The sequence below is a fragment of the Pyricularia pennisetigena genome, chromosome 2 (assembly GCF_004337985.1).
Source record: "Pyricularia pennisetigena strain Br36 chromosome 2, whole genome shotgun sequence".
In the NCBI taxonomy this organism is placed as follows: Eukaryota; Fungi; Ascomycota; class Sordariomycetes; order Magnaporthales; family Pyriculariaceae; genus Pyricularia; species Pyricularia pennisetigena.
Genome location: NC_043741.1, coordinates 5,576,711 through 5,603,272, shown reverse-complemented (window position 1 = coordinate 5,603,272; position 26,562 = coordinate 5,576,711). Strand labels below are relative to the sequence as shown.

Sequence of the window (26,562 nt, the reverse complement as noted above, 5' to 3'; positions counted from 1 at the left end):
CGGCCAACCGGCTAAATTGGCCGGGGCGAAAAGATCGCATTGCTTTTCCATGTGCTTTTCAGCTCCTCGGACTTTGCCCGCCATGCAGTAGGTTGCTTGCACGTGCAAGACAGAATGGCACCACTGGGCGTGCTTTAGTTTCATCCCACGAGTGATGTTGTTCACGATAACGAATCATGGACCAGATCTTGCTAAAAGGAGAGCTGGCAGGCTAAAAGTTATGTCACTTATATTGGGGAAAAAACGGATGCAAGAGGAAACTGATCATAATTGTTATTTCGTTGATTGTTATGCTTTGTTATATTTGTGGATGACAGACTTCGTTAACATGCTTCGCGAAAAGCACTTTGGCACAAATAGATATAGAAAAAGGAAGCAGAACGAAAGAACGCTTTTATACGTTGTCAAACCCGACCCTTGAAAGCGCCACCATCAATCTCTGGCCGAAGCCATCTTTTCTCAACCGGCAGTTACCTCCTCAAACCCGAGTCCAGCTTCGGATAAGCAGCGGTCGGCCAATACCGTCTCCATGCTTCACAGGTAGGCTGTACCTGGTCCAGCTTCATGACGTTGGGTATCTCATCCGGAAGCTCGAGAAACTGAACGCTCAGCCCCTGACTGACGTGCCAGCCGATATGGCAGTGCATCAACCACGCACCGGGGTTCTTGGTCTCGAACGCAAGCACCATCCACCCACCAGGCAGCATTGCCACGTCCCTTCGAACTGGGTTGTTGAAGTTGAGCAGGCCAACGTCCCGCGTCCCATCAAACGTGCCGCTCTCGCCCGTTCCCAAGAGCAGGAGGTCGTGCCCGTGGAGGTGGATGGGGTGCGGAAGCCCGGCCCGGAGGTTGTTGATGACCCAAAAAGTCCACACGTTGCGTTTGGGCATGCTCACCACGTTCGCCGCGCGCGGCCAGGACGTGTTCTTCTCCGCGACGTATTGAAGGATGGGCTTGTCCCACTCGACGTCGATGGCAGATCCGTTGACCAACCAATGGAAAACAGTACCGCGGGTTGTGAGAACCTGCGTTACATCGACGGGGAGTTCCTTGAATTGCGCGGCGAACTGGTCTCTTGGGGCTACACGCTTCACTACAGGCGCGAAGCCAGTAGAATCGCGGCAGTCGGCAGTGATGGGGGTCCCACGGTTTGTGGGATTGGCGCTGCTGGGGGCTCCCTCATACTCGAAAATCGATGCAGGGAACGGATTTTCAGTCGTGCCGCAGCGGCCACCGCCTCCCAGTGTGGCGTTGAACCAATAATTCGCAACCGGCTGGTTTGCATCGATTATCACATCATATCGCTGACCGACCCCGAGGAACAGCTGAGACTTGACAATGGGCTCGACAGGGACAAGGTCAGTAGCAATCACGGTAAAGTTGTGTCCAACGAGCGAGACTGTGAATCCGACATCTACCGACGTGTTGATGATTCGAAGCCGATGCTTCTTGCCCCTGGTCAGCTTGACACGGTTATACCGGCCTCCACTGCCTTTGGGGTTGATGTTTGTGCCGTTAAAGACTATGTTGTTTGCCACTGGAGGGCCACCTGTCTCCGCCCTAAGCTGCAGCCTGTCTGCTGTCTCATGGTACCAGTCCGTGATTATATATGGACCGAGGTCGACATCGTAATTAGCACTGGCAGGTCCGTGGACGATGACAGATCCCACGACACCATTGCCGTATTGTGTTGAAAAATGACTACAAAAAGTAAACCAGAAAGGTCAGCATCAAGTGGTTGTGCTGTCGGTATATAGAGGTTGAAAAAACATGCAAATATTTCTCGCGGACTGCTTACCTGTGAAACCAGCTGGAGCCATAGTTTACAGCTCTGAAAGTGTAGCTTCGGCTACTCCCTGGAGGGATAGGACACTCGGTGACCCCGTTTGCACCATCCTGGTTGTTACTATTGAGTTGGTGCATACCATGCCAATGAATGCCCGTGCTGTTCCCATCCTATTAGCAACAGAGTAAAAGTCGAGAGGCGACAATGACCAGGAGGCCAGATTTTCTTACCCATTGTCTCTTAGTTGATTGTGAACACGGAGTTCCAACCAATCACCCCAATCTGTGGACAGTCGCTGTCAGATCACCAGAAAGCTTGAATAGCCTATACAAAGTGAAAACACTCACCACACTGTATGGCTGGACCGGGGAAAGCTCCTGTAAAACAAGTTGCTTAGCACAGATTGCTCGTGGGATGGATGGTTACGTCGTATAAGCATAGCATCTCACCATTAATCAGCATGACCGGCTTGGCGACACCATCAGCCCCAGCATATGAGGATACATTGGTGATGTACAAGTCGAACTATAGAGCCGTTAGCAGTTGATATCGGACGTTTTTTTGGAGAAGGAAAAACATAATGTTCCAAGCAACAAGGGGAAAGGGCTTCTTGTGAGATATCTAAGAGAGAAACAGACCGTCCGTGTAGTTCCCGTAGGAATGACACCCTCATAATCCGTGCTGACATTCCAGTTGTTCTTCCAGCAACGGCGGTTTGTTGGACCATGCTCGCCACAGGGAGCACCGCCAGGGGTGATAGTCTGCCTAGCCTGAAGGGCGCCAGCTGGGACGATGGGATCTGGCTTGAGGATTGGTATAGGGTCCGCTTGGGCAGCGCCAGCCCAGAAAAGAGCCAGGGCAAAGCCTGAGATGGTGCCCCAAAGATTCATATTGGTGACGTATTTGAAAGGTTGGCGTGGTGAACCGAAACTGAGGGAAGCCTACTGCGTATGACAGTATGCCTCCAGCGGTGCCAAACAGTCCATTTTATATCATTTCCAGCTGCTAGACCACCAGCTTCTCTCATGGCAGAACAAGCTGCAAGATGTGGCGACTTCAAGATCTCCATCATTCCAATGCAATCTTCCTGTGATTTCGCTTCACGCTGCAGACAGCCAGCCTCAAGCCAAGCTAGCAGGGGTTTGCTGCACAGCGGCATGGTTGCTGATAGCTGAACAACTGTACGCACCCTCATGTAGGTTAGATGTCTTCTTACTGCGTCTTGCAGCCATGCTGATGGAAATGGAAGGTGAGTTTTCCTGTAATTCTTGGCCAGTAGGTCATGTCTACTCCTGGTGGGCAGGAGCAGAGTCCCATCGGGAGGCATATGTTTCCCACCCTTGATATCTTCTGAGGTGGGCTATGTAAGGTAGTTCTCGCAGATCCTTCTGTCTAATGCTATGGACGAGCAGCTGGAAGTTGACTGGCTGGCGTGTCACTGGTATACGTGATGCCAAGCTGTGTCTTACTTGCTGATATTGAATCCATCTAGTTGCAACGGGCTATAAGCTCCTATCTGTGCCACACACAATAGCGTGGAAAAGATAGTACACTCCCATGATGACACACTCTCATACCATTGGACATGTCCTCGTAGAACGTAAAGGTAGCCATGAGGCTGACGAGCATGCTTGCCACGATGCACATGGGTAGGACAACCCGGAACCGCGGGATTCGTAGCCGATAAGAACAGACGGAAAACCGAGGCGTGATAACAGCTGTAGAATCATCTTACCTAGGTCACTTGTGTGTCAATTCTATGCTAAGAATTGCGGATCAGCCAGCTATACACACAGCTAGTGTGATACCCAGATTGGCGATTAGAAGCGAGCCTCTCAAGGTGAATTTGAACTATGGATGTTTGTTTTCACCCTGTTGACGAGTGCCACTTACATTGCAAGTCACTTACCTAAAGTTCTCTGATAAACAGGTTGACATGTGGTTTGCATATGTATCATCACAGATTTGTCGGGTAAAATGGATAATATATTTGATTAGAATAGCTCTCTCAGCTACACAACTCCGATGCATACTCACAAACTGGAAGAGATGGGTTTCCTTACGCTTGACTGAAAAAGATGGAGGTCCACTGTTGCAAGTAGTGCGAGTAGCAGTGCGATACCTACGCCTCTCGAACTATTTTTGGTCTGGAACGGATGATCATCGTCTTGTGCTCATCAGCGCGGCCAGACCGAGATGTGGAAGCACGTTTTTGTTGATATAAATAGATCACGACGGCCTAGGAATAAAGTATGGGCTATTGCAGGCGGGGCGGGCCAGCTCCAATGCGCATCGGCGCGAAAGTCCAGTTATATGAAGACAAGGTAGCTGTGTGCAGTTAATATAATCCATTACTGGCGAGAAATGAGAGGAGAAGAGCAAACCTGTCAATAAAATCCTGCAAGGGCGGCTGGGAAGTTGGTGTTGGACTGCATAAAAGACAGGGATACAAATTGCTAAATTGGCAGGTTGAATTGAGCTGTGGTGCCTAAATCAGGCCAGTTTACTTTGACGCGATACACCTGGCTCGAACTACTAGACTCTATTCTAGTGCTACATCGTGCCTTCTCTCCAAATCCAGTTTGTTCTGATTTTACACTGAATGGTTAGTTCCTTCTTTGTTGGTGCAATGAGTTGCATCAATCCTTCCACCTTCGCGACAACAATATCGAAAAACTTCACAAGATACTAAGATTCCCAACTCATTCATTTTTCTTGGTAGACCTAGATCCTCACTCCTTATTATTGGTTGTATCCAAAATTCCGTGCCGTCTTGTGTCTGCAATTGACCAAACGGCTTTCAGCCTCGGCAAATATCAGAAAACCCCCGGCATGGTTCGAGCCGGCTCGGGGTAAATCCAAAGACCAATCTTCATCATTGCAAGATCTTGATGACCCGGCTATACTTATCAGCGGGTATCAAGAAAGTGATCCCAGACACCTTTACCGCTATGTCAGACCCCCGCTCATCATGTTGTTGCCGATCCTTTTTTAGTCCTCATGATTTTGGTATTCGTGGAATCGCAAGCAGGCATCCTTACGCCTCAAATACACTAGACTCACTTGCAGTTGAGTCCAGATGGTGCAGGAAAAGGCCCCTGGCCCCAGGTACCAAAAAATTACTGATCGGTTATGATCTGCCGAGTAATGCTATATATTGGGTAAAACACCACTATCATCGTCATCAATACTGGAGGCTTCCATTCACTGTCTCCGGTATCTGCTTTAGCCTCCTTTACGGCGGGTGGCATGGAGCTTCAAATTCATTTATGGGAAGGAGGCTGGGGTAGCATTTCCCATCGACAGAAAGCAGTACGAGACCGCTCTCGTGTGAAGAACGGTCGAATCCCTCGTCCATAACACATATATGTCATGGCCATATTAAGGAAGTGGCCTTACATATCAAAGTCTGGTCGAATTTGTTTGCTTACCATTATAAGTTTCAAAGGCATTTGGAACGAGATAGCCTGCTGATTGTGAAATTTGGTGCAAGTCTGGCAGCTCCATCCTTCAAAGTACAGTAATCATGTCGATCATCTCAGGCTGAATCCAGAGCAATTTGCTTCTTTGTTGTATCGCGTTGCTACCAAAGTATAGTCCCATCCAAGACCTCAGGATGACTGCTTCTTTAAAAGAGGTTAATGGTGGCCATGTCGTGGCCAAGGCCGTTGCGTTCTGTCGAGCAATTTATGGTCGTAATGGAAGTTGATATAGAGCAATATCGGCCGATTCGCGCCGGCGGTAGCTGTGCTCGGCTGTGTTTTTGGGGCAGAACAGCTACCAAGAGCGGTACATAAGGTAAAGATGCTGGCCCCTTTGTGCTTCCAGAGAACATATGAGTGGCGTTGCAACAGTGAAATATCCCCACTGGGCTTATATTCAACATGGCAGTTATGGGACCTAACTTGCTTCTTACAGCAGCCATATTGTTCTGTCTAGGGGCTGTTGCCCAGAGCTGTACATCCCAAGGCATCGACTACAGCAATGGTGGCTCTTATTACATAGATTCATCATCAAACGACTACTTCAGCTTTGTCTCTGAATTCCAAGGTATGGCTCCACTATTGAGCGTAATTAATGTGACAGACTTGACTGACTGGTGGCAAAAGGATGCTATCGTGAATCCATCAGCCCCGTGCTGGTCGATCCCGACAACAACCAATATGCATGTTCTGCTATCGAGATTGGCAACTCAGGTGCAAAGGTCACTTCGCTATGCTACATACCATTCTCAGCCATGAGAACGGGGCCGTGGAAGCTTGTTTTGGTTGGACGCCAGATCTCCACGGAGCGTATCATCAATCTCAAAGTCGGCCCTCTTGCAACTACGACGGTCACTGTATGTTTGCTTTCAGTCCCCTCTAGCAGTTCGAAAAGCTCTCTGTTACTGACGGAACTGGTAAAAGGCTACTCCAACCATCATTGTTGGTATCACCAGTACCCCTAGAGCGATCAGTGAGCCCAATTTATCTTTTGATATGGTCTACCAAAGACTGGGCCCTCCAATGAGCATAGTGCAATAGCTGACAATGCGGCTTCCCATACCAAAGCCGTCGTGAGCACAATCATACGGACACAGACGCTGGTCCTGCCGCCTAAAACCACCACACGAGATTGCAACATTGGCCAGACCCAGACGGTTACCTTATACCCCCCGACACGAACAGTGACGACACAGTCGACCATTACCCGGACATCGACAGCCGGCCCAGTAACAAAGGCACTCACCACGACGCTTGTTACGACTGCTAAGTGCCACTGGCCAACCAGTGCGTTCTGCCATTGAGCCAGAAATAAAAATAAACTACCTGCATGAGGTTTGCTGACGCTGCCATGTATCTCAATCAAATAGAGAAACCAGGTCTTCAGGCAATGGCTGCGATTGCCGCTACCACGGTCACTGTCACTCAAACAACATCAACCGTCACCTACACCAGTATCACAACTCTGCCCACACCGACCACCAGCGAGGTCACCTTGAAGATATCCACCCAAACAATGTCAGTCGGCTTTTCCCAGTGTATCTGCAGATGAAACTCAGTATAAAAGAAACTGACGATATACGGCGCAGTACGCCTCCTCCATTGACCGCTTGTCACAGCAGCAAGTCCGGGGCTACCGTCACAATTACACAAGGAACCCCGTCTGTCATCACGGAGACGAAAGCTGTATACACTACTACGACGGTGACGGGCACAGTCTTTGTGGGGTATGTTGTCTTTTAAGTATTTGGGTTATTTCTCGTTATGAAACAACAGCATGTGCTGACGCAAGAGACAAATAACGGCAGCTCGACCGTATATTCCACGGCTACAAATCCGATCAGTGCAACTGCCTGCTGGCGTGCTGGTGGGTGGTATGGACGCTAGCTTGTGAATTAGGACAGTCCGGTCTTGGCTGGCTTTGAGACAAATGGTTCTGGCGTGACAGGAAGGTTTAGACCAATTTGAGCCACCTCACTCAACTTCCCAAGGAATGATGTCAATTTCAATCAAACTTTTTGCTCAACTTCTCCTAACTGCCGTGCTTTGTTGAGCTTACTACGTGGTTGGTCAACTCATCGATGAAACGATCCTGACAAGGGCGTGCAAAGGTTGTAGCAAAGTCATGACAAAATTGCTTGCTAAGATGACGCGGCAGAGTAAGCATATTCTCAGATAAATTAAGGTAGGTGCCTATCCAGGCACCTATGTACATATCTACCTACCTGGTAGGTAGGTAGGTAGGCAAGGTAATGTAGCTGGCTACCTTACACAACCACTTGTACGTGGGCGTTCGGATCTATGACGAACTCGGAAAATAACATATGGAGGCAGGGGTCACCCCTGAAACAGAGGAACCCAGCCCATTCAGTAAACTAACTATTTTACCTACCTTACTCAGCGGAGAGATATCAAGATGAATGAGCGCAGTATTGAATCCATATCTCGTATGTTGAATAAACCTCATTCATCACGTGCCTTCGAACTGTATGGCGTCAGCATAAGTGAGACATTTGGTCAAAATCTTACACATGTTGCGCCAGTACTAGCTAAACCAGCCCTAATGAATGCAGACTAGCATAGTGACCGCAAGTGCATCGGGCGCGGCGGTAAATCTGTAGCTGCAACAATTCTTCAGAGGTCCGGACGAGTCGGCACACTTTGGGTCTCAAGACAACCAGGATGAAACCCTGCAGCTAGCGAGTGGCGCGCCTTCTCTAAATGCTGACACAGCTTTCAACGAATTCCACATTTCGACTGTTACTGACTATTTATTTGAGCAGGTGCGTCCGCAAACCGAGTGCCTGCAACTTCCTCCGCAAGATTTATACTGTTTTAACGGCGCGGTAATTGACGGCTGCTTACCTCGTTCACAGTAAGAGAAAAAAAAGGTGAGGGAGAAAGAATCAGAATCTGCCAATATAACGGGATTCGAGCCGCCATCTCAGTTCTCGGCCTGCCTTCGACATCCCCGGCTCCAGCTGCTGAATGCCAGTCACCTATCCGTGGGGACTATTGCAGGCACTTTCAATCGCTTATCACATATCATTGAAATAGCAACATTCTTTTTCTTCATTCATTTTTTTTGTTCATTTTTTTTCTTTTTTTTTTTTTNNTTTTTTTTTGTCGAGGCTTAATTTGCTTGCCTCTAGTGCTTAGGTCCTCACCGTCCCACCTGGTTGTGAGGAATACCGGATCCTCCCAGACTCCAATCGTTAAAGTTGCCAAGGGGCGAAAGTCTTGCATTTTCTCCTCATAATTTTTAGTCAGTCCAGAGTATATCTCACGTCAGGTTGTTACGATGAACGGTCCCGATCCTATGGCCACGAATGAACAGATTGCGCCTAAGAAGGCGACTGTATCAACCGGCAATGGATCTGTTGGATGGAAAGACTTGCCAAGGAAGAAAGCACTCGCCGTGATAGTTCTTGCTAGGCTTTCGGAGCCATTGACGCAGACCTCTCTCAATGTGCGTATGAAAAAGATGGAAGACCAGCTTGCGACAACCCAGGAGAAGAGAATCTACAAGCACTAACTTGCGCAAAACTTCTAGGCCTACCTATTCTACCAAGTAAAATGGTTCGACCCGACGCAGACAACTGCCCAAATCGCCTGGAAGGTAGGCCTGCTTCAGAGCAGCTTCACGGGCGCCCAGTTTCTCACGGCTATGGCCTGGGGCCGCATCGCCGATTCGAGTGCTTTCGGGCGCAAGAGGGTCATTCTTTGCGGCCTGTGCGGAACATGTATGTATTGCTCAACTCCGTGTAACACGAAAATTATATGATGACAACAAGCTGACGGGATCCCCTCCATCTGGCATCAGTCTTGTCGATCATTGGCTATGCTTTTTCCACGACATTTACCATGGCGTTAATCTGCCGAATATTGGGGGGTATCACGAATGGCAACGTCGGCGTTTTGAGAACCATGTACGTAGCTGGATTTTCGACGTGGATGTCGCTTTTATCCAACCAGGCCACCTCACTTCTCTCCTATTATCACCATGACTGGTGTCAAAATGCTAATTTTATCTTGAAATCCAGGATCAGCGAAACTGTTCGAGAGAAAAAGTGCGAGCAACGTCATAGGCTCCCTCCTGTCACGTGCCTTTACTAACTACCATTGCGACCTGCGCAGATACCAGTCGCGAGCTTTTATTTTGCTCCCCATGACTTTCAATATAGGCGTGACTATAGGGCCAAGCATTGGCGGCATGCTTTCAGACCTGGCCGGAAGCTACCCAAACACATTCGGCAAGGTTCCCCTATTCGTCAACTTCCCATACGCAGCGCCTAATTTATTCTCTGCCTTCATCCTGTTTTGCGGCATCACGTTCACCTGGCTCTGTTTAGAAGAGGTATGCTACTACTATGGTCCTTTGCCAATATCTATTCTCTGTGCCCTTCAAACAATACAAAGGTCTAGAATAGTACTAACTTGCTCGTGATGATGTTTCCTGTAGACTCTGGATAGTCGCATGGATAAAAGAGACCTGGGTCTTGAGCTAGGGAAAAAGATATCCGAGTTTCTTGCCTCCTTCAGCTTATTCTCAAAACGCGACAAAGCTGGTTACGAAAGGGTTGCATCCAGCGCAGAAGAAGCCGAGGTCAACGACATGGGTACTGAATCATCTAGCCCGACTCTGTACGATAGCCGCCGATCATCGCTAGGTGAATCTAACCTGGCAGCCCAACAGCCGCCACCCCCACGACGCCCGAGATATACGCAACGCTTGCCCTTCGGTCGTATATTTACGCGCAACGTGGTTTTTACTCTTATGGCGCATTTTCTGCTTGCATTCCACCTGGGAACCTTCAACTCTCTTTGGCCGGTCTTTCTCTCAACCCCGACTTTTGATCCCTCTTTGCCAACACCACCCGGCAGCCTAACTCGGCGATTGCCTTTCATTTTCACCGGCGGTATCGGTTTTTCATCGCAGCAAGTGGGCCCTGTAATGTCGATCCTTGGAACCATCGGGATCTTCCTACAGCTCTTGGTCTATCCAAGACTTTCCGCCAGGCTCGGAACTACCACCTCTCTGCGAACTTTTCTCACCTGCTTCCCCATTGTTTACTTCGCCGTCCCCTTTCTCAGCCTCATTCCTAGCACGGACCACTCTCCAGATTCTCATAGCAAAGCAGGCCCAGCAATTTGGGTGGCCATCACGGCAGTCATAGGGCTGCATGTTCTGGGAAGAACCTTTGCGCTCCCGGCACAAACGATACTTATCAACAATTGCTCGCCACACCCGAGCGTCCTTGGTACAGTCCACGGGATTGGCCAGACGGCAAGCTCTGCCGCGCGCACCTTGGGGCCTGCTCTGGGTGCACTTATTTTTGGTATTGGTCTTGAGAAGGGTGTGGTAGCCATCGTATGGTGGGTTCTCAGCGGAGTCGCGGTTCTCGGCTTGTTGGCCACCTGGCTGTGGGTTCGTGAAGGTAACGGTCACGAGATCTGGCTTGAGGGTGACAATGAGGAAGAAATCTGATGCAGGTTGGACTAGCGGCCTGGAAATTACTTGTTGTGTTCGGCGACAAAAGTCTGCTTTAGAAAGCCAAAGTATAAACTGTGATTTGGCTTATTTCCTTTCGTGTGCTATCAGCAAGGTTCAGGTATCCTGATTCGGAAGTTACACCACAAGGCAAACTTGGTACATTACTTGCCGCCAGTGTCTGGCAGTAACAGCGTCGTCACTCAAGGTATTCGGAGGAAGTCGAAAACAATCATTGATCATGTCTCATTCATAAAGGCCGTGATATACGCCACGCATCTATTTTTACACACCAGACCACCAAAAGGTCTCGGATATTTTGAACGAGCCCTTCAAGGCCTTGTCATCGACGACGGCGCTGCTGTCGCTGACAATGACCTCGTACTCGCCCTTCTCGACGCACCATTGGTTACGGTGCTCGTCCCAGAAACTGGCGGCGTACTTGGTCTCGATGTCGACCTTGACCGTCTTCTTGCTGCCGGCGTCGAGCTCGACCTTGGCGAAGCCCTTGAGCTCCTTTACTGGCCTATTGACGCTCGGCTTTTGCTTGGGCGCGACGTAGACCTGAACAACCTCGGCGCCCTTGACGCTGCCCGTGTTGGACACGGTCGCCTCGACGGTGACGAGCTTGCCGTCCTGGGCATGGCTGACCTTGAGGTCGCCAAAGGCAAAGGTGGTGTAGCTGAGGCCGTGACCAAAGGGGAAGAGCACGGGGCGGTCGGTGGCCTCGTAGAAGCGGTAGCCGACGTAGACGTCCTCGCCGTACAGGGTGCGGGCACCCTCGGCGCGGAAATTGAGGAAGGCCGGGTTGTCCTGGCAGCGGATGGGGAAGGACAGGGGGAGCTTGCCGCTGGGGTTGACGTCGCCAAAGAGGACGTCGGCGATGGCGTTGCCCGTCTCGTTGCCGCCGTACCACGACTGCAGGATGGCGGCGACGTCGCCGTGCCAGGGCATCTCGACGGGCGTGCCCGACTGCATGACGACGACCGTGTTCTTGTTGGCGGCGGCCACGGCGGCGATGAGGTCGTCCATGGGCGCGGGCAGCTTCATGTCGGCGCGGTCGTGGCCCTCGGTCTCCCAGTCGGCGTTGAGCCCGCCGCAGATGATGACCTGGTCCGCGTCCCTGGCCAGCGCCGCCGCCTTGGCGATCTCCTCCTTGGGGTCGATGACCTTGCACCCGCCCATGCGCAGGGCGCCCTCGCCCAGAGCCATGCCCTCGGTCGGGATGGTCGAGGTCGGCGCGCTGCCGTACTCGAGCTTGATGTGGTACTTTTCGCCCTTGGTCAGCTTGTACGTGCCCTTCTCCTCGACTGTGCCGGTGCCGAAAAAGGCGTCACCCCGGCGCTGCTTGGTGGCGTTGTCAACGACGACTAATGTTTTTTTTTTTTTTCGCGGGGAGTGGATTTACGTTAGTATTTGCTTCTTTTATCGCCCTTTTCCTCAATCGCCTTTTGGATGGCATAGTAATCTTTTTTAAGGCAGAATAGTTACTTACGATCCCCGTTGATGAAAAGCTTGCCCGAGCCGCTGACGACGACACCAAACTCCCAGGTGCAGTCGTCCTCGGCGACGAGATAGCCCTCGTAGTCTGCATACCACGTTTTGGACTTGAGCTTGGGGTTGTAGTAGTCGACAAAAAGATGGTCGGTCTTTGTAAAGGTGAACTCGTCGGTGCAAACCCGGTTGGCATCGGTCGGCGGCTCGTTGAAGACACGCATCGTCATGCCGGGCTCGCCCTTGGCAGTCTGGCAGGAGCTGCCCAGCACGGGAAGCATCTTGTGCGAGTAGGCACCGACGGCGTACTCGGGCTCCTTTCCGAGCTTGGCCTTGATGCCGTCGAAGGGCGTGACGGCGTAAAAGGCCAGGAGCGAGGCCGAGCCGCCGCCGTGGTAGGTGGCCACCTTGGCGTTGGGGCCGATGACGACCGTCTTCTTGTCCTTGCTGAGGGGCAGGACGTTCTTGTCGTTCTTGAGCAGCACCTGCGAGTCGGTGCCGATGCGGCGGAGCAGAGCCGCCGTCTCGGGGGTGTCCTGGTCCGTGGTCTCGGGGCCGTTCTCCTCGACGCCGGCGGCGGCACACTTGTTGATGAACTTGAGCATGGCGCGGGCGCGCTCGTCGAGGACGTGCATGCGCACCTTGTCGGTATCGACACAGAACTTGAGGAGGTCGCCCCTGAAGCGCGGAGGACCGGGCATCTCGAGGTCGAGACCGGCGTTGGCGGCCTCGATGGTTGTGTAGGTGCCGAACCAGTCGCTCATCACCATGCCGTCCCAGCCCCACTCCTTGCGCAGAATGTCGTCCAGCAGCTTGGTGTTTTCGCTGCAGTAGGTGCCGTTGACGCCGTTGTAGGCCGTCATGAAGGAGGCCGGGTTGGAGTCGCGCACGGCGATCTGGAACGGCAGGGCGTAGATCTCGCGGAGGGCGCGCTCTGTCAGGATGCTCTGGACGGCGTTCCGGCGGTGCTCCTGGTCGTTGCACACAAAGTGTTTGATGGTGGCCTGGACGCCGGTGCTCTGGATGCCACGCACGATGGCGGCGGCGCCTAGTCCGGCCAGTACCGGGTCCTCGCCGAGCGATTCGAAACCACGACCGCCGAGCGGGCCACGCTGCATGTTGATGGTCGGGCCGAGGATTGCGTGGGCGCTCTTCGTCTTGGCGTCCTCGCCCATCTTGCGGCCGGCCTCCTCCAGTAGTTCTTGGTTGAAGGTGGCTCCCAACGCCGTCCCGCAGGGGAAGCAGGCCGCCCTGACGCCGTTAAAGAAGCGGGTTCCACGAACGCCGTTGGGGCCGTCTGTTAACCTCAGAGAAGGGATTCCATGGTGGTGCAGTGGCTTAGTGTGCCAAAAGTCGATACCTATGTTCAGAGTCAGTCACGGGTCGAACCTGCTGGGGAAAGTTGGATCGGTTGTCCAAGTTTCATTCCACCAGAACAAGAGCTGCTACTTACCGGATAGCAAGTCGACCTTTTCGGCGACTGTGAGCTTCTTGAGAACCTGCTCTACGTCGATTTCCGCCATTGGAACTCCCCGTCTTCGAACTGTCATGGAGCCCGACAAGGTTTGGAAAAGAAAGAAAGCAACGTGGGATAGGGGCGGGAAGGGGAAAGTGTGGTATATTGTTGACTATAAGTAGCTCACAAAAGGTGCTGCTCTACCCGGCGGATATGAGTCAGCTGGTCAAGACGATGGAGGAGGAGGCAGAAAGAGATGAAAGATATAAAGGACGAAAAGAAGACGAATCCATTCTCAGAACTTCCCGCAACAGCAACTCCGCCTCTTATACCGACAACCGACGACAGATAGTCGAAAGCATTGGCACTCCACATTTATCTGGAGTCAGTTCCGGGGTGTCTTGGTAGGGATCCTATTTGGTAGCTGGCCAAGGTGGGCGACCATGAGAAGCAGCGCCGAGAAGACGCTAAGAAAAAAAAAATAATAATAATAATAATAATAAAATTTAAGAAAAAGAAAAGAAAAAAACCCCTCTCCTATATCATGCAACGAAAGTGTTCCAACGTTGGCTACCCTTGCAAGGCCGTTTTCGCGTTATTATTTTCTGAGACGAATTGAATAATCGGTCAAAGGGTTGAGGTTTGAGAGTAAACCAAAACCCAACTACACTTCTTCGTAACTTGTAGCCCCCCCACACCCCCGAGCGGAGATTCCCCGAATAACTGTACCAATACCCCAACCGAGATTTTACCGGCTACGAGCCGAAGTTTTGCCTTGGATGGACATTTCAGCTTTATTGGCCAATCGACTCTCCCTTGGATGCTTCACGTGAAAGTAAGTTTCATGTTAGGTTGACGTTTCTCTTCCCAAAATATAAAATATCATCACCTCATATCTAGGCACGGATCTGACGGGTTTGTGTTTATTTTTTTTTCTTTTTCTTTTTTTTTTTTCTTTGTGTTTGTCATTTGTTACTTTGTGCTTCCAAAAGATTGCCCCTCCTAAACTCCCTCACCCCTCAAAGTCACAGAGAAGCTTGCGTCGTCATTTCTTCCCTTGGGGTTTATCATGAACAAGGGACCACATTTCGAGGAAAAGTGTAATTGCAGCATCTCCTACGCATTCCCCACATTTTCGCGGGGTGATGGCCCGGACAAGGCAGAGCTGGCCTTGGTGATGATTCCTTCGCGATTCGGGTAAACTCCATCAGAATTGAGCCGGCGGAAACCCGGGGAGCGATCGACGGGGCTTGATAATCTGAACTAGAAATGGAGGCCCTGAACACGTGTTTCTCTGGGATGCCACTAGGCTGGGCTACCTACACTAGTGGCATTGCTACAAACCGCAATCCACTGATTTCATACGCTTTGCATTATTTGTGGTGAAACTAACATAAATCATCCTGCAAAGCCTTCCATGATACAGGAGCATTAGTAACATTAAACCATTGTCATCCCAATGCTAAGAGAAATTCCCTACCTACATTGGGCGTCTTACCCCTCGTCGAATCGCCCAACATCAACTCGTGTAAACAGCCCACTATGAACGCGCCTAACGCCATCCCCCTAGGTATCATCGTACAGCAAACTCACACTGCCTGGAACCCAGGTAGCGCGACTCAAATGAGAAAAATCAGGCGCTGGCAGCGGCCGAAGCTCTGCCGCCTCGCCCTGTACCGGCCAGCCGGCGACCCGCTCCGGCACCGGGCCGAGCAAGAGTGTACTTGGCAAAAGCCCTTGCGAGGGCTTTCTTGCAGCTGACCTTTTGACTGCCCACGAATGAATCTACCGTGACGGCAATGGCACGATCGATATCCTGCGCCGTGCAGTACTCCGAGAGTCGCATGCGGCAGAAAGCTTCGCTGATTCGGATGATAGCTTCCAAGTGCCGAACCTAATGTGAAAGTCTTGTCGTCAGTAATCACAGAGCAGCCAGTCAAAGCCTAGTACTAAATCGTCCCAATGCATCGATGGCAAACTTACCGTAATTGGATAAGCTCCCGTGGCCAGGGATTCCCGTCTCATGTCTGCGAACAGCCTGGCAACCTTGTCCTCGTCCATGTGGTACAGCTTGGGCGAGCACCTCTCACGCGCGTACTTGATATACTTGCGCAACAGGTCTTGAGGAATCTCACCCTCCTTCTTGCGCTCGCCGCCCTGCGTATCAGCTTGCTCAGAGTCGTGCTCCACCTCCATCGAGCCATCTGCAGCTTGGCTCGCCGCCATAGTTGTCGGGTGACTACGGCTGTGCGAGCCAACAATAAATCGAGCAAGACGCTCGTCTTCGGCAGGATCTACAGTATCGCGGACGACACAAAGAATGTCAAAACGGGACAGGATAGGCTCTGTCAGTTCAACATTGGCCGAGAAGGGGATCGTGGAGTTGTAGCGACCACCAATCGGGTTAGCGGCGGCGATGATGCCACAGCGGGCCTGCAGCGTGGTCACGATGCCGGCCTTGGAGATTGAAATCGTCTGTTGTTCCATGGCTTCGTGGATCGATGTGCGGTCCTGGTCGTTCATCTTGTCGAACTCATCGATAAGACAGGTTCCCTTGTCTGCAAGCACGAGCGCGCCACCTTCCAGCGTCCATTCCGAAGTCAGAGGGTCACGACGGACACTAGCCGTCAAGCCCACCGCACTGGCACCTTGACCCGTAGCAAAGACTGCTCTGTGAGCCGTCTTCTCGGCGTACTTCAAGACTTGAGACTTGGCTGTTCCCGGATCTCCCAAGAGCAGTACGTTGATGTCTCCACGAACATGATGAAGACCCTTGGCCGTCTTGGCGACACCGCCAAACAGGGACAGCGCAACCGCAGTCTTGATGTCGGTGTGACCGTATATACTAGGGGCAATTGAGTTGATGATCTTGTCCACAATCTGGGGATCTTTGGACAATTTTCGTATCTCCTGCTCGTCCTCCTCAGTCATGCGGAAGCCTGCAAGCTGGTCATGAGCCTTGACTATATTGTTAGCCTCAAGAATGGTTGCAAAGACAGGGAATCCGTTTCGATTGTTGAGCTGTGCATCGTAGTTGTTTCGGTAGGTTCCAGTGACCTCAATCTCCTCTCCGGGCTTGGCCTTGTCGATCAGGTCCCACAAGAGAACCACGTCCCTCTGCCGCGGCAAACGTCCTGCTGGAACGGTCCCGGGAGATTCTTGGAGCGTCAGCTTCTGGTAGTTACGGTAAACCGTCTTCTCCGAGTTGAGGGTGAAGGGGCCCCGACTCTGGCAGTTCTGGCAATAGGTGACCTTGACCTCAACGTTGGATTCCTGCTGGAAGGGACCAAGGGTGACTCCACACTTGGTGCAGTCGACCTTGACGTACTTCAACTGGGGAAATACACCGGTTCGTCGTGTAACCACTCCACTGACCCGGACCAAGCAGTTCAAGTGAGATTGGCGGAGTTGGCGCAATGTGTAGTGGACTGGAAGGTCAAAAATGCGGACGTGAATCTCGGAATGAATACGTTCGTAGTCAGGGTAGTGAATCAAGACGACGTCCATGGCCACCTCATCAAACAACTTGAGGATCTCTGTAGGAGCATTGGCAAGAAAGTAGGCCAAGGTAGCTTTGGTTGCGGCAAGGTGCTCGTAGGAGACTTCGAGAGACTCGGCGTTGACCTCACCAAGGGTCTTGATGCGGTTACCGTAGACTGACGATCCGTGCTCATCTGTGTACTCGGTAAGGAAGGCCTTGAACTCGCGCTTGATGGTACGTTGAACCGCAGGGTTCGACACCCAATCGGTCAAGCTGGCAGCCTTGACGTCGTGAAGAGCTTCAAGCGAAAGCTCCTCAGCCATAATGTCCGCATCCATGTCCTCGTCCATGTCCTCATCGTAGCGGTGTCGGCGACGGCGGGGCTGTGCTGTAAGGTCGATATCGCCATCATCATCCTCGCCAGGGAGAAAGGCGGCGGGAATCCGTTGACGTCGCGCAACTTCTCTGTCTCTTCGGTTCAGCTGAGCCTCGAGGCGCCTCCTCTCAGCAATATCGAGACCCTCATAGTTGCCTTCATCGTCGATGTCAATACCCTCGTATCTATCATTCTCATCCTCTTGGTAATCACGCTCATATCCATCACGGAACAGGTCGACATCATCCTCTGCCATCTCATCAATCTCGTCAATGTCATCTTGAATCTCGGCGTCCTCCTCGATGTCGTCGTCGATATCGTCAGCGCCATGCGCCATGTGGAACGCTGGGGGAGATGAGGGCATGGGGCTGGACGCCGCAGCAATAGATGATGTGCCATCATCTGGGCGAGCCCGCTTGCGATTGGAGCTCCCCGCGGCGAGACCACGATTCGCCGAATCCATGTTGCTCCTCAACGGCGAGCTGCTTTCTAGTCAGCGGGGTTGTTCTAGCGTAGGTAGGCCGCCTGGCAGCAAGAAAATGGTACAAAAATTGGTATCATATTTACCCACCTCATTCTCACAGTATTTGGACAGGCGGCGATTATTGAGAATCTCGTGAGATTTTGTGTACGCCCTGTTGTCTTTTCTTTTCAAATGCGACAAGTGAGGGGATGGGGATGTTGAGGTGCGAAATCTGGATTTGCGCCTGGAAACAAAGCGGCGGCAACTTGGTAACCCGGGTCACCAGTGGAGGGAGGAGCCAGGGGGAGGCAAGTTTGTATCCATTGCCCCACGACGGGTGGACACCAATGGCAGCTGAGACGCGATTTTACGCGTTTGCGTTAATTGGCACCAGTCCTAAAGAAGCAACCGGTCGCGTAAAGTGGTTCCACTTTCCTGTAGATCCCTGGCGGTCCACTTACCAAGCTCGTCCATCGCAATGCGCATGCTTCAAACAGACAACCTTTCCGTTGGGATAAACTTGGGAGCTTTCAGGTGACGCCATAAATATCAAAATCATCAAGCTTGAAATCGACCCTTATCTGATTGGGTTCCTGATCTTGTTACAAGCCTCATTTTATCAACGAGAATTATCAATAATCATGGCTGAACCCGATGCTTCGTCTGCAGCCAATGGGGGCGATGCGCTCGCAGATACTCCATCCCTGAAGCGCCGGGGAAGCTCCTCACAACAGTCAGAGACGTCACAAACGGCAGCAGAGTAAGTCCATCGTCTTGGAAGCTATTGAATTTGAGATTCGATTATTCAAGGAATCTAATGTTCAAACTCACCCATCTAGATTCATACGCGAACAGATGCAATTGGAAGCTGATGCGCGCGAGGCCCTACCATATGTACGTCTGAATACTTTCCATCCTCATCATGGGTACTCGATCAGCCCGCCCTGCGCTTGCAGACAAATGCTGACAGTAATATCGCCAATTTAGAGTATCAAAGACTGCACAAGATCTCTAGGATCCCTGCGTCAGGCCGTCTTCTCCTGCCTTACTTGTAACCCCCCACCATCGGACCCCAAGGCCCCATACGATGCCGCCGGAGTCTGTTATGCATGCTCCATACAATGCCACGGCGAGCATACGCTTGTCGAAATCTTCACCAAGCGTAACTTTACCTGCGACTGCGGTACCACCCGGTTTCCGAGCACGAGCCCATGCAGCCTGCGCGTGAACCCAGAGACAAACAGCAAAGGCGTCCACTCGGAGCCTGCATCCACAAACAACAAGTATAACCACAACTTCCGCAACAGATTTTGTGGTTGCGAATGCTACTATGATCCGTTCGAGCAGAAAGGTACCATGTTCCAATGCCTGGGTCTTGGCACACATGAGACTGGAGGCTGTGGCGAGGATTGGTGGCATCCTGGCTGCCTCGTGGGATTAGGCCCAGGATGGTTTGAGAACATGGAGGTAAAGAAGCCAGCTGTCAAGTCAGAGACCGGAGATGTTTCTGTCACTACCAAGCCACTTGAAACTATCAGCGAGGATGCAGAAGCAGCCAATGGGGCAAACTCTGCCACTACGGGCCCTGCCGATGCCGATCCGCCTGCGGCAGCAGAAGAAGAGGAAGATGACGATCCACCCATGCCGCCCGGCTTCCCAGAGGAGGATGCTTTTGAGTCGTTTCTGTGTTACAAGTGTGTCGATGCATACCCATGGATCAAGCGCTATGCTGGCTCTCAAGGCTTCCTCCCTCCCATATTTAGCAAGCAGACCGCGAACGGCACTGCCCCGACCTTGGAGTCCAGCGCGGCTTCTCCTCCAGGACTAGGTTCACAGAAACGAAAAGCAGAGCCCGATGGTGAGGATGCTGTGGAGGTTGATTCTAAGCGGCACAAGACGGAGGATCCTGCTCCCGCGGTGACCTCGACGGAAAATCCATGTGATGCCGAACCGGTTGACAAGCCCGTCTGCAAACTCAACAATTTGCCACCCGCGCCATCCGATCAGTTCTCTCTCTTTTTCAAAGAGGACTTTCGTGAGCAACTATGCCGCTGCAAGGCATGTTTCCCGCTCCTGAAACCACATCCCCAACTACTCGAAGAGGAAGAGACGTACGAACCTCCAGTGTCGGAGGACGGTAACGGCTCCGAGCACGGATCGACCCAGGGGAGCTTGCTAGAGATGGGCGAGAGCGCGCTTCGCAACGTGGACCGCGTACGCGCCATCGAGGGCGTCATGGCCTACAATCACCTCAAGGACAAGCTGAAAACGTTCCTGCAGCCGTTTGCGCAGAGCGGGGAGGCCGTCTCAGCAGAGCATATCAAAGAGATATTTGCCAAGATGCGAGGTGACGACGAGGCGATCAAGGAGGCCGCCGAGGGAGCAAAGCAGTCTTCTGACAACAGGCGCGAGCAAAGCGGTTACTGATTTCTCGAACGTTTCCAAGAATCAAACCTGGTCTGTATAGTTGTCAACGGGTATAGTTGTCCAACGCTCAGCGGATCACGAGAAGACGTCTGGGTTGGATGTGGTTCCTGTATTTGCGGAGAATTACTCTTTCACGACAGTCTTGTAAGTTGAATATTGTACCGGTATCGTGGTCTATGTTGATAGTAGCCACAGTAACAGTCTGAATATAGTGGTCTATCTGAGAGCAAACAGACACTGCGTTGATAAATGCGCAAGCCATCGTTCGGGAGGTGGCGTTCATCGCAACGAAACTCAACTTGCACATTTGCAAGAACCTCGCACAAAGTAAGTGCGATGGCATCCACATAATCGCAAACCCAGATCCCTTGGCAAATCGACGATGAGGGGGAGATGCAGACAAGTGCAATGGCGGTCATGCTGCTGTTGAGTTTCACCTGGTCACACATACAAATTTGAAGATCAAGGCACTTTGCCGCGGTGAACAATGCAATAATGGTTCCGTTTCGCGGCATTATACAAGCACCATCCGGTTTGGCTCGTCGACATAGCATGTTTCTTCACCCAGTTTTCTTTTATCATGGTCATCGTCAGGAACTGACCTCGTCGAGGGGCTCGGTTAATATCTCATGTGAGTAGCAACCCAGCATGATCGAAAAGCAACAAGGCTTTAACAGAATATTTTTTTTGGAGCTTCTGGCGATCCCAGGCCCTTTTGAATATGATACAACGAGGACTCCATAATTCCCCGCCTGCTTGGTAGATAGTGACACTGCCAGTCTTACGCTTTTTCTTTTTCTTTTTTTTTTTTCAAACCATTTCCCTGGGATTCTGCGGCTGCGCCCAGTTGCTACCGGCGGCTTGACCAGCTCTGTCTCTGCCTCCTCTACTAGCCCAGGCACCCATGTCCGAGAGACCAATACCGCGGGTCTCGGGGGTTTGGGCAGTCACGGCCGTGGCGGTGTGTCCCGTCGCGGGGACCTGTTGCCTCCAGGGCTCTGCCGTATACGGCGGCAGGGCCTCTTCGGTCGACTGTTCCTCCTTGCGGCCCCATAGCTTTGGGCGGATCAGGGGCTTGTAGAGGAGCAGGAAAATGACCAGCGGCGCGATGGCAAGGACCAGACCGAGAAGAATGCTGTGCGGGTGAAGGTTAGTCAAAAAGGCTCATGCCAGGTTACAGGGCTTTTTGACATGGCCGTCGATGGTTCAACTTACTAGTTGTATCTGTGAGAAAGTGCGAATGGGAACCCCCTGACGAAGAAACAATTCACGCGTTAGCTCATGTTAAAAAGGAGAAGGTCAAGACAGGGGCTCTAAAACTCACAAGAATCCGTTGATTACTCCCATTATCATGACCGTCCTACCAAGCCAGATGTGAAAGGGTGCCAATGGGGACCCTTTTCCTTCGTTCTGCTTGTACATTCTGTGATGCAGATACCCCAGAACGAACTGCGCAAACATAAAGATAAAGATAAGGATCCCAATCACCTGGTGTGGGTGGTTGAAGTTGCGTGACTGGTGAACAGATACTGTCAGCTGCTGTCTTTTATTTTTTTTTCCCCCAGAAAGGCAAACACTACCCCGACAGAATGTTTCTGCATCTTGGACTGGCACTGGCACTTACTCTGTTATACTTGAAGCTGATGTGCACTCCAAGCCCGAAGCCCGTTATGATACCAGCCAAAGCGATGCCCTGGTTTACAGCATGCCACCTAGGCCAGTTGCCAACACGAAGCACGATCAAACCAAACGGAAGCAGGCCGACGAAGCAAAAGACCATGATGATGCCATGAAACAGCGCAGACCAGTCGCGCTTCCCACTCCTGGGCTCGCCGGTCAGAGCAGCGCCCTCGCTCTTCCTGGCCGTGTGGAAGTTGAGCGTCGGCGCCTGACCGGGACCTTGCGCGGCCTTGAGGTTGATGGAGAAGGAGCCGTAGCTGCGGTGAAACTTGAGAGGAGCAGCCACGTCGTCGCTCTTGACCTCGTAGCTCGGCCCGGCGGCCCAGATGCAGCGCTGTGCTGCCGAGTTGACGTCGATGGACCCGCCCGGCCAGCGGCGGCAGTTGAAGCACCGGGCCCTGAACATGAGGGTGCCGTTGTAGTAGCCCGTGCCTGAGAGGACCTCGAAGCGGAGATCCGGATAGGGGGCCGGCTCCGAGCGGCCGTAGGACGTCAGGCGCGGCGAGAACGTCACGTTCTTGTTGGAGCCCGAGGCGTAGACCATCAGCACCAAGGCGTTGCCCGTCATGCTGTCGGCTCCCAGGCCGACGGCAGCCCATCCGAGGGCTGGCTGGCCCGCCAAAGTGAAGTAGATGTCATCGGAAGCTGGGTCGTCTGGAATGGTGACACCGAAAGCGAGTTCCTGATCGGGTGAGACGAAGACGGACTGCTTCTGTGACGGGTTGGCCGGTGCTGTTGATGTCGGAGCTGCAGCTGTGTTTGTGCTTGAAGATGATGTTGATGTGATGGATGGGTTGCTCTCTTGCGCAACTGTCATGGACATGAGTTGTAACGCTGAGGCAAAGACGGACGGGCTTGATAATCAGTATGGTTTGATGCCACATAGACTCAACGGGTTCTCAATGGGCTCTTGATGAAATATAATGCTGGGATAGTTACCTGTGAAGGCGGCCAGCGCCCATGTTGCCAACTTGGAAGGCATTGGAGCTAAAGCTTCTTAAAGACGCAGAGACAAATATAAACACAAGTGTAGTAAAATGAGGTAATCGTCAACGAGAGCAAAGCTGGTTTGCTCAAGGCAAGTTACTAGTATATTTCTTGTCCGATGACTTTGGTCACTTTCTGTCGCCAGTTCAACTGGATTCTGAGCGAACGAACGACGAATAACAAACAACAAGCGACTAATTTGTAATTCAGTATCATACAATAAAAATCTACCATCGTGAATCTACCAGAGCATCCCCTTTTAACAGATTGATGGGCTTCCACCAAAAAGCGCACTTACGCGGCTTACATGGAGAGAAAAGTGAGTTATTCAAGCGTCGTCCATCGTGGTTCGCTGTCTAACCGCCGGCCTAGCTGGAGCCCTGTCTTCAATGTGTTGTTACCAAAATAACCAAAGCTATGATTGGCTATGAGCCCCACAAGTCACTCGACGATTGAACATCGCGAACCGCCCTGGTCTGCCCTCGGCGGCAATCTCTCCTGAGACATTTCCAACTATGGCGGGACTGTGGTCTTTGGTTGGCTGCATCTACATATCTGCCTCTGTGCACTGCCGGGCAGCATAGAGATTAGGGTTCTTGTCGTGCTCTAGCCAAAATCACCAGGGTCTTCCGTCTTGAGAAGTCTTGAGAAGATTGGTCAAATCAATCTACCACCAATCATGAGCGACAGCCGCTGTCCGCAATGAGACAATTGGCAAACCGCTGTCGAAATGATTCTAGTAACGATTGCCGGCTGCAGTCAAAGGTGAAATGAACTCTCAATGGACGTACAATGCGTCCTATGGCTCATTGCTCCAATACCTAACGGGCTACATTGCCTACCTTAGGCGTTTAGGTTATGTACCTGTCTGCCTACCCTGCACTCTACCCCTCAGTCAAAAATCATCTACGCCATACATGTTTCCTTCCCGTTAGAGAATTCTGTGATTGCCGAAGCATTTACGAGGGCAGGCGCCACTAAACATCTTACTTCATGCTCCATTCAATCAAATCTGTTCTGATCCCGCCCGTGGCATGGATGTCTTGTGAGTGCTTGTTGCGATATACGTTCCGCCACCCGCGTTCACAACTCGTACGTTGGCCCCTCGAGCCTCGGACCATGCACAACGCAAAAAAGGTTATTCACAACCCTTCCTTCTCGGCTATCCAAACCATATCAAATCGGCCCGCTGTGATTCCAGTCCTTCCTAGCGCTGTATCTGTAACATGGTGCTGGACATCAAGAATGGTTTGAATGGCTAGACGCGCTCTACAGGGACAAGGTACATAAATGTCCAACGCACTATTCACTTCATCCTCAACCTACTCCACCATTCACCCGACCTCGGTCTACATCCAGGCAGTCGAACCGGCTAGGCTAGCTGCTTGTTCGGGGATTCTTCCCAAAGACATTAGCAAACTTTGCACCCTCCGTTTCTTCAGCGCAAGAGTTCACACCCATATGTCTCCGAAACTATGCCGAACAGGTCAGGTGTAATACCATGGGAGACCCAATCCCCGATACCTGCTGGACGCGCTAAAGCACCTTCGGATGGTTTCAATTCAGCTCATGAGAGCTAAGAAGAGATGAGCGAGCCGCATACTTTCTCAATGACGTTGGAATGGCCTGCTTTTGAGTTCTTCTAGAAATCTTCATTTGCTACCTTGTCCGCCCAACTTTCGAGCTGACAGCTCGCTTCGATTAGCCAAAGTTCGTGTCCGTACCTACCACACTTGCCCTGACTGCGGGGCTTCCCGCGACATATCTTCGTCATGGAGTCAATAGGTTTTGGTTCAGCTTCGACTAGGCTACCCCTCTTGAGAGGTATGCCCGCGCTAGGAATTCCTGCCGCACCAGTGCGAGCTAGGACGAGGGGGGACCGTTTGGCTGCGCACAGTCAACCGTGGCTGCATCGACAGGGCAGACTGCGGACAAAAGTCCGCACCATCTCGGTGTCGATAGTAACACCGTACCTGTGTATACTTGCCTCCTCCAGTTGGGTGGCACGTCACCGTGGCAAAGACAGCAACATTCATACCGCATCATAAACTGTCCTCACTTTGCTGCAACTGTTGATTGGCGCACTGTCGCTCCACAATGCGCAGTAGTTAGTACCTGACCTACTGTAGGCTGCTGAGAGCATATGTATTAGGCAGAATAGGCAGGCACGCAGGCATGAGGATTTCGTAGGATCGCGGGTCTTGGGCTGTGTCGGTGTAGAATTGCGCCGCATCGTTTGCCGATCTGCTGTGTCCAAGTGAGGGGCCTTCTGTATTAACACATGCGCCAATGGCCTAGGGTTGAGGCCACAAAGGTATCTATCACCGGCCGTTGTCAAAAACATGCTCGTCACAAGCAGGAGTGAAAATCCTTCGCTTTTATCAAACCGGGCATAATTGCCTGATCCGTTGAGAAGTCCGGGACTAGCTGTTCGCGGTTCTTTCCTGCATTTTTCAACTCGAAAAGAGGCGCGTCTAGTGCAAACCTTGGGGGTGCTAGTTGGCAATGAGTGACACAACGGTGAAGACCAGGCTGCAGGGGGGACGTGAAAGGACAGTTGCGCCAAAGGCAATTGATTACCTAACGACCAAGCCTTGTTGACATGCAAAGCGCGTTTTGGTCGCTCATAGTTTTGTGCGCGCTGCGCCGTCCGGTCTAATAGTTGCTCCGACTTCGAACCATCCGGACTCGCGCCATCCGGTGAATCAAGCCCACGTTTCGGTGTGCGGAAACTAGCCAAGCCGCCGTTGGCCAAACGGGGAGTGCGAATTCACATGGCGCCACACTGTTGGACACGCATACACCCGCACCGTGGGGGCTTTCGGCATGCTAATCGCCGGAGATTTCCGCAAACCTCCTCAAAGGTGCCGAATCTTGCTTGTTTCTGGGGGAATGGGATGCATGTCTTTGGCACTCACCGCCTTAAATCTCTGCTTTTACTATGTCTTTTTTTTTCTCTTCATTAGCCCCCTCTCTTCTTGTCCCTTACCCCAATATTGCCTGCACACCTCCAAATCTTGGCATGATATCGAACTGTTTGGCTAAATCGGCAAATCGGAAAGTGGGAATAATGATATACTGTACTCCAAATTACCATGGTTGTTCCAAAACACCGTTACCCCTCTCATACCACTTAATGCTGGTAGAGTTAGCAAACTTGGGACGCTTTATGAGACGCATACTGCAGAAGTAGTATAATCTTTGGAGATTATGAGAAAAAGCAGGGCTGCCTCAAACTCTAATTCATCCAACCAACCCCTGGAAATGAGGTGATGGGGCCGACCAAGTAACCGTATCTCTCCGACTTTTACTTAGTACCGAGTGCTCGACAGGGACGGTGCATGTTTCGAGTTTGAGTGGCCACACCACGTAGGCAAACGAAGGAGTGGTATAATGTAATTAATTAATGGGTTTGCGACTCACTTTACCGCAAGTAGGG

General features: G+C 51.7%; 7 protein-coding genes across 7 annotated transcripts; 3 read left to right on the top strand and 4 right to left on the bottom strand.

The window, feature by feature from the left end:
* Nucleotides 1-470: 470 nt before the first annotated feature.
* Nucleotides 471-2,676, bottom strand: PpBr36_01552 (uncharacterized protein; the record flags this gene model as incomplete). Its single annotated transcript, XM_029888737.1, has 6 exons — nucleotides 471-1,701; nucleotides 1,799-1,945; nucleotides 2,017-2,068; nucleotides 2,134-2,163; nucleotides 2,236-2,311; nucleotides 2,425-2,676. 6 exons carry the CDS (start codon nucleotides 2,674-2,676, stop codon nucleotides 471-473), a joined length of 1,788 nt encoding a protein of 595 aa, XP_029752192.1.
* A 2,994-nt stretch (nucleotides 2,677-5,670) lies between these two features.
* Nucleotides 5,671-7,155, top strand: PpBr36_01551 (uncharacterized protein; the record flags this gene model as incomplete). The annotated part of the gene is made up of 7 exons (XM_029888736.1): nucleotides 5,671-5,836; nucleotides 5,896-6,125; nucleotides 6,193-6,241; nucleotides 6,337-6,555; nucleotides 6,648-6,786; nucleotides 6,858-6,990; nucleotides 7,045-7,155. The coding sequence occupies 7 exons, from the start codon at nucleotides 5,671-5,673 to the stop codon at nucleotides 7,153-7,155; spliced, it is 1,047 nt and encodes a 348-aa protein (XP_029752193.1).
* Nucleotides 7,156-8,569: 1,414 nt separating this feature from the next.
* On the top strand, nucleotides 8,570-12,133 carry PpBr36_01550 (uncharacterized protein; the record flags this gene model as incomplete). The annotated part of the gene is made up of 6 exons (XM_029888735.1): nucleotides 8,570-8,737; nucleotides 8,822-9,011; nucleotides 9,092-9,197; nucleotides 9,406-9,625; nucleotides 9,731-10,733; nucleotides 11,067-12,133. 6 exons carry the CDS (start codon nucleotides 8,570-8,572, stop codon nucleotides 12,131-12,133), a joined length of 2,754 nt encoding a protein of 917 aa, XP_029752194.1.
* Nucleotides 11,045-13,803, bottom strand: PpBr36_01549 (uncharacterized protein; the record flags this gene model as incomplete). The annotated part of the gene is made up of 3 exons (XM_029888734.1): nucleotides 11,045-12,129; nucleotides 12,255-13,613; nucleotides 13,707-13,803. 3 exons carry the CDS (start codon nucleotides 13,801-13,803, stop codon nucleotides 11,045-11,047), a joined length of 2,541 nt encoding a protein of 846 aa, XP_029752208.1.
* Nucleotides 13,804-15,342: 1,539 nt separating this feature from the next.
* PpBr36_01548 (uncharacterized protein) lies at nucleotides 15,343-18,053 on the bottom strand (the record flags this gene model as incomplete). The annotated part of the gene is made up of 2 exons (XM_029888733.1): nucleotides 15,343-15,603; nucleotides 15,693-18,053. Coding segments are annotated over 2 exons (2,622 nt in total), but the record flags the coding sequence as incomplete, so codon positions are not given.
* A 617-nt stretch (nucleotides 18,054-18,670) lies between these two features.
* On the top strand, nucleotides 18,671-20,456 carry PpBr36_01547 (uncharacterized protein; the record flags this gene model as incomplete). Its single annotated transcript, XM_029888732.1, has 3 exons — nucleotides 18,671-18,789; nucleotides 18,869-18,923; nucleotides 19,017-20,456. The coding sequence occupies 3 exons, from the start codon at nucleotides 18,671-18,673 to the stop codon at nucleotides 20,454-20,456; spliced, it is 1,614 nt and encodes a 537-aa protein (XP_029752214.1).
* Nucleotides 20,457-21,266: 810 nt separating this feature from the next.
* PpBr36_01546 (uncharacterized protein) lies at nucleotides 21,267-23,118 on the bottom strand (the record flags this gene model as incomplete). The annotated part of the gene is made up of 5 exons (XM_029888731.1): nucleotides 21,267-21,591; nucleotides 21,672-21,707; nucleotides 21,781-21,971; nucleotides 22,081-22,970; nucleotides 23,076-23,118. 5 exons carry the CDS (start codon nucleotides 23,116-23,118, stop codon nucleotides 21,267-21,269), a joined length of 1,485 nt encoding a protein of 494 aa, XP_029752213.1.
* Between the last annotated feature and the right edge of the window lie 3,444 nt (nucleotides 23,119-26,562).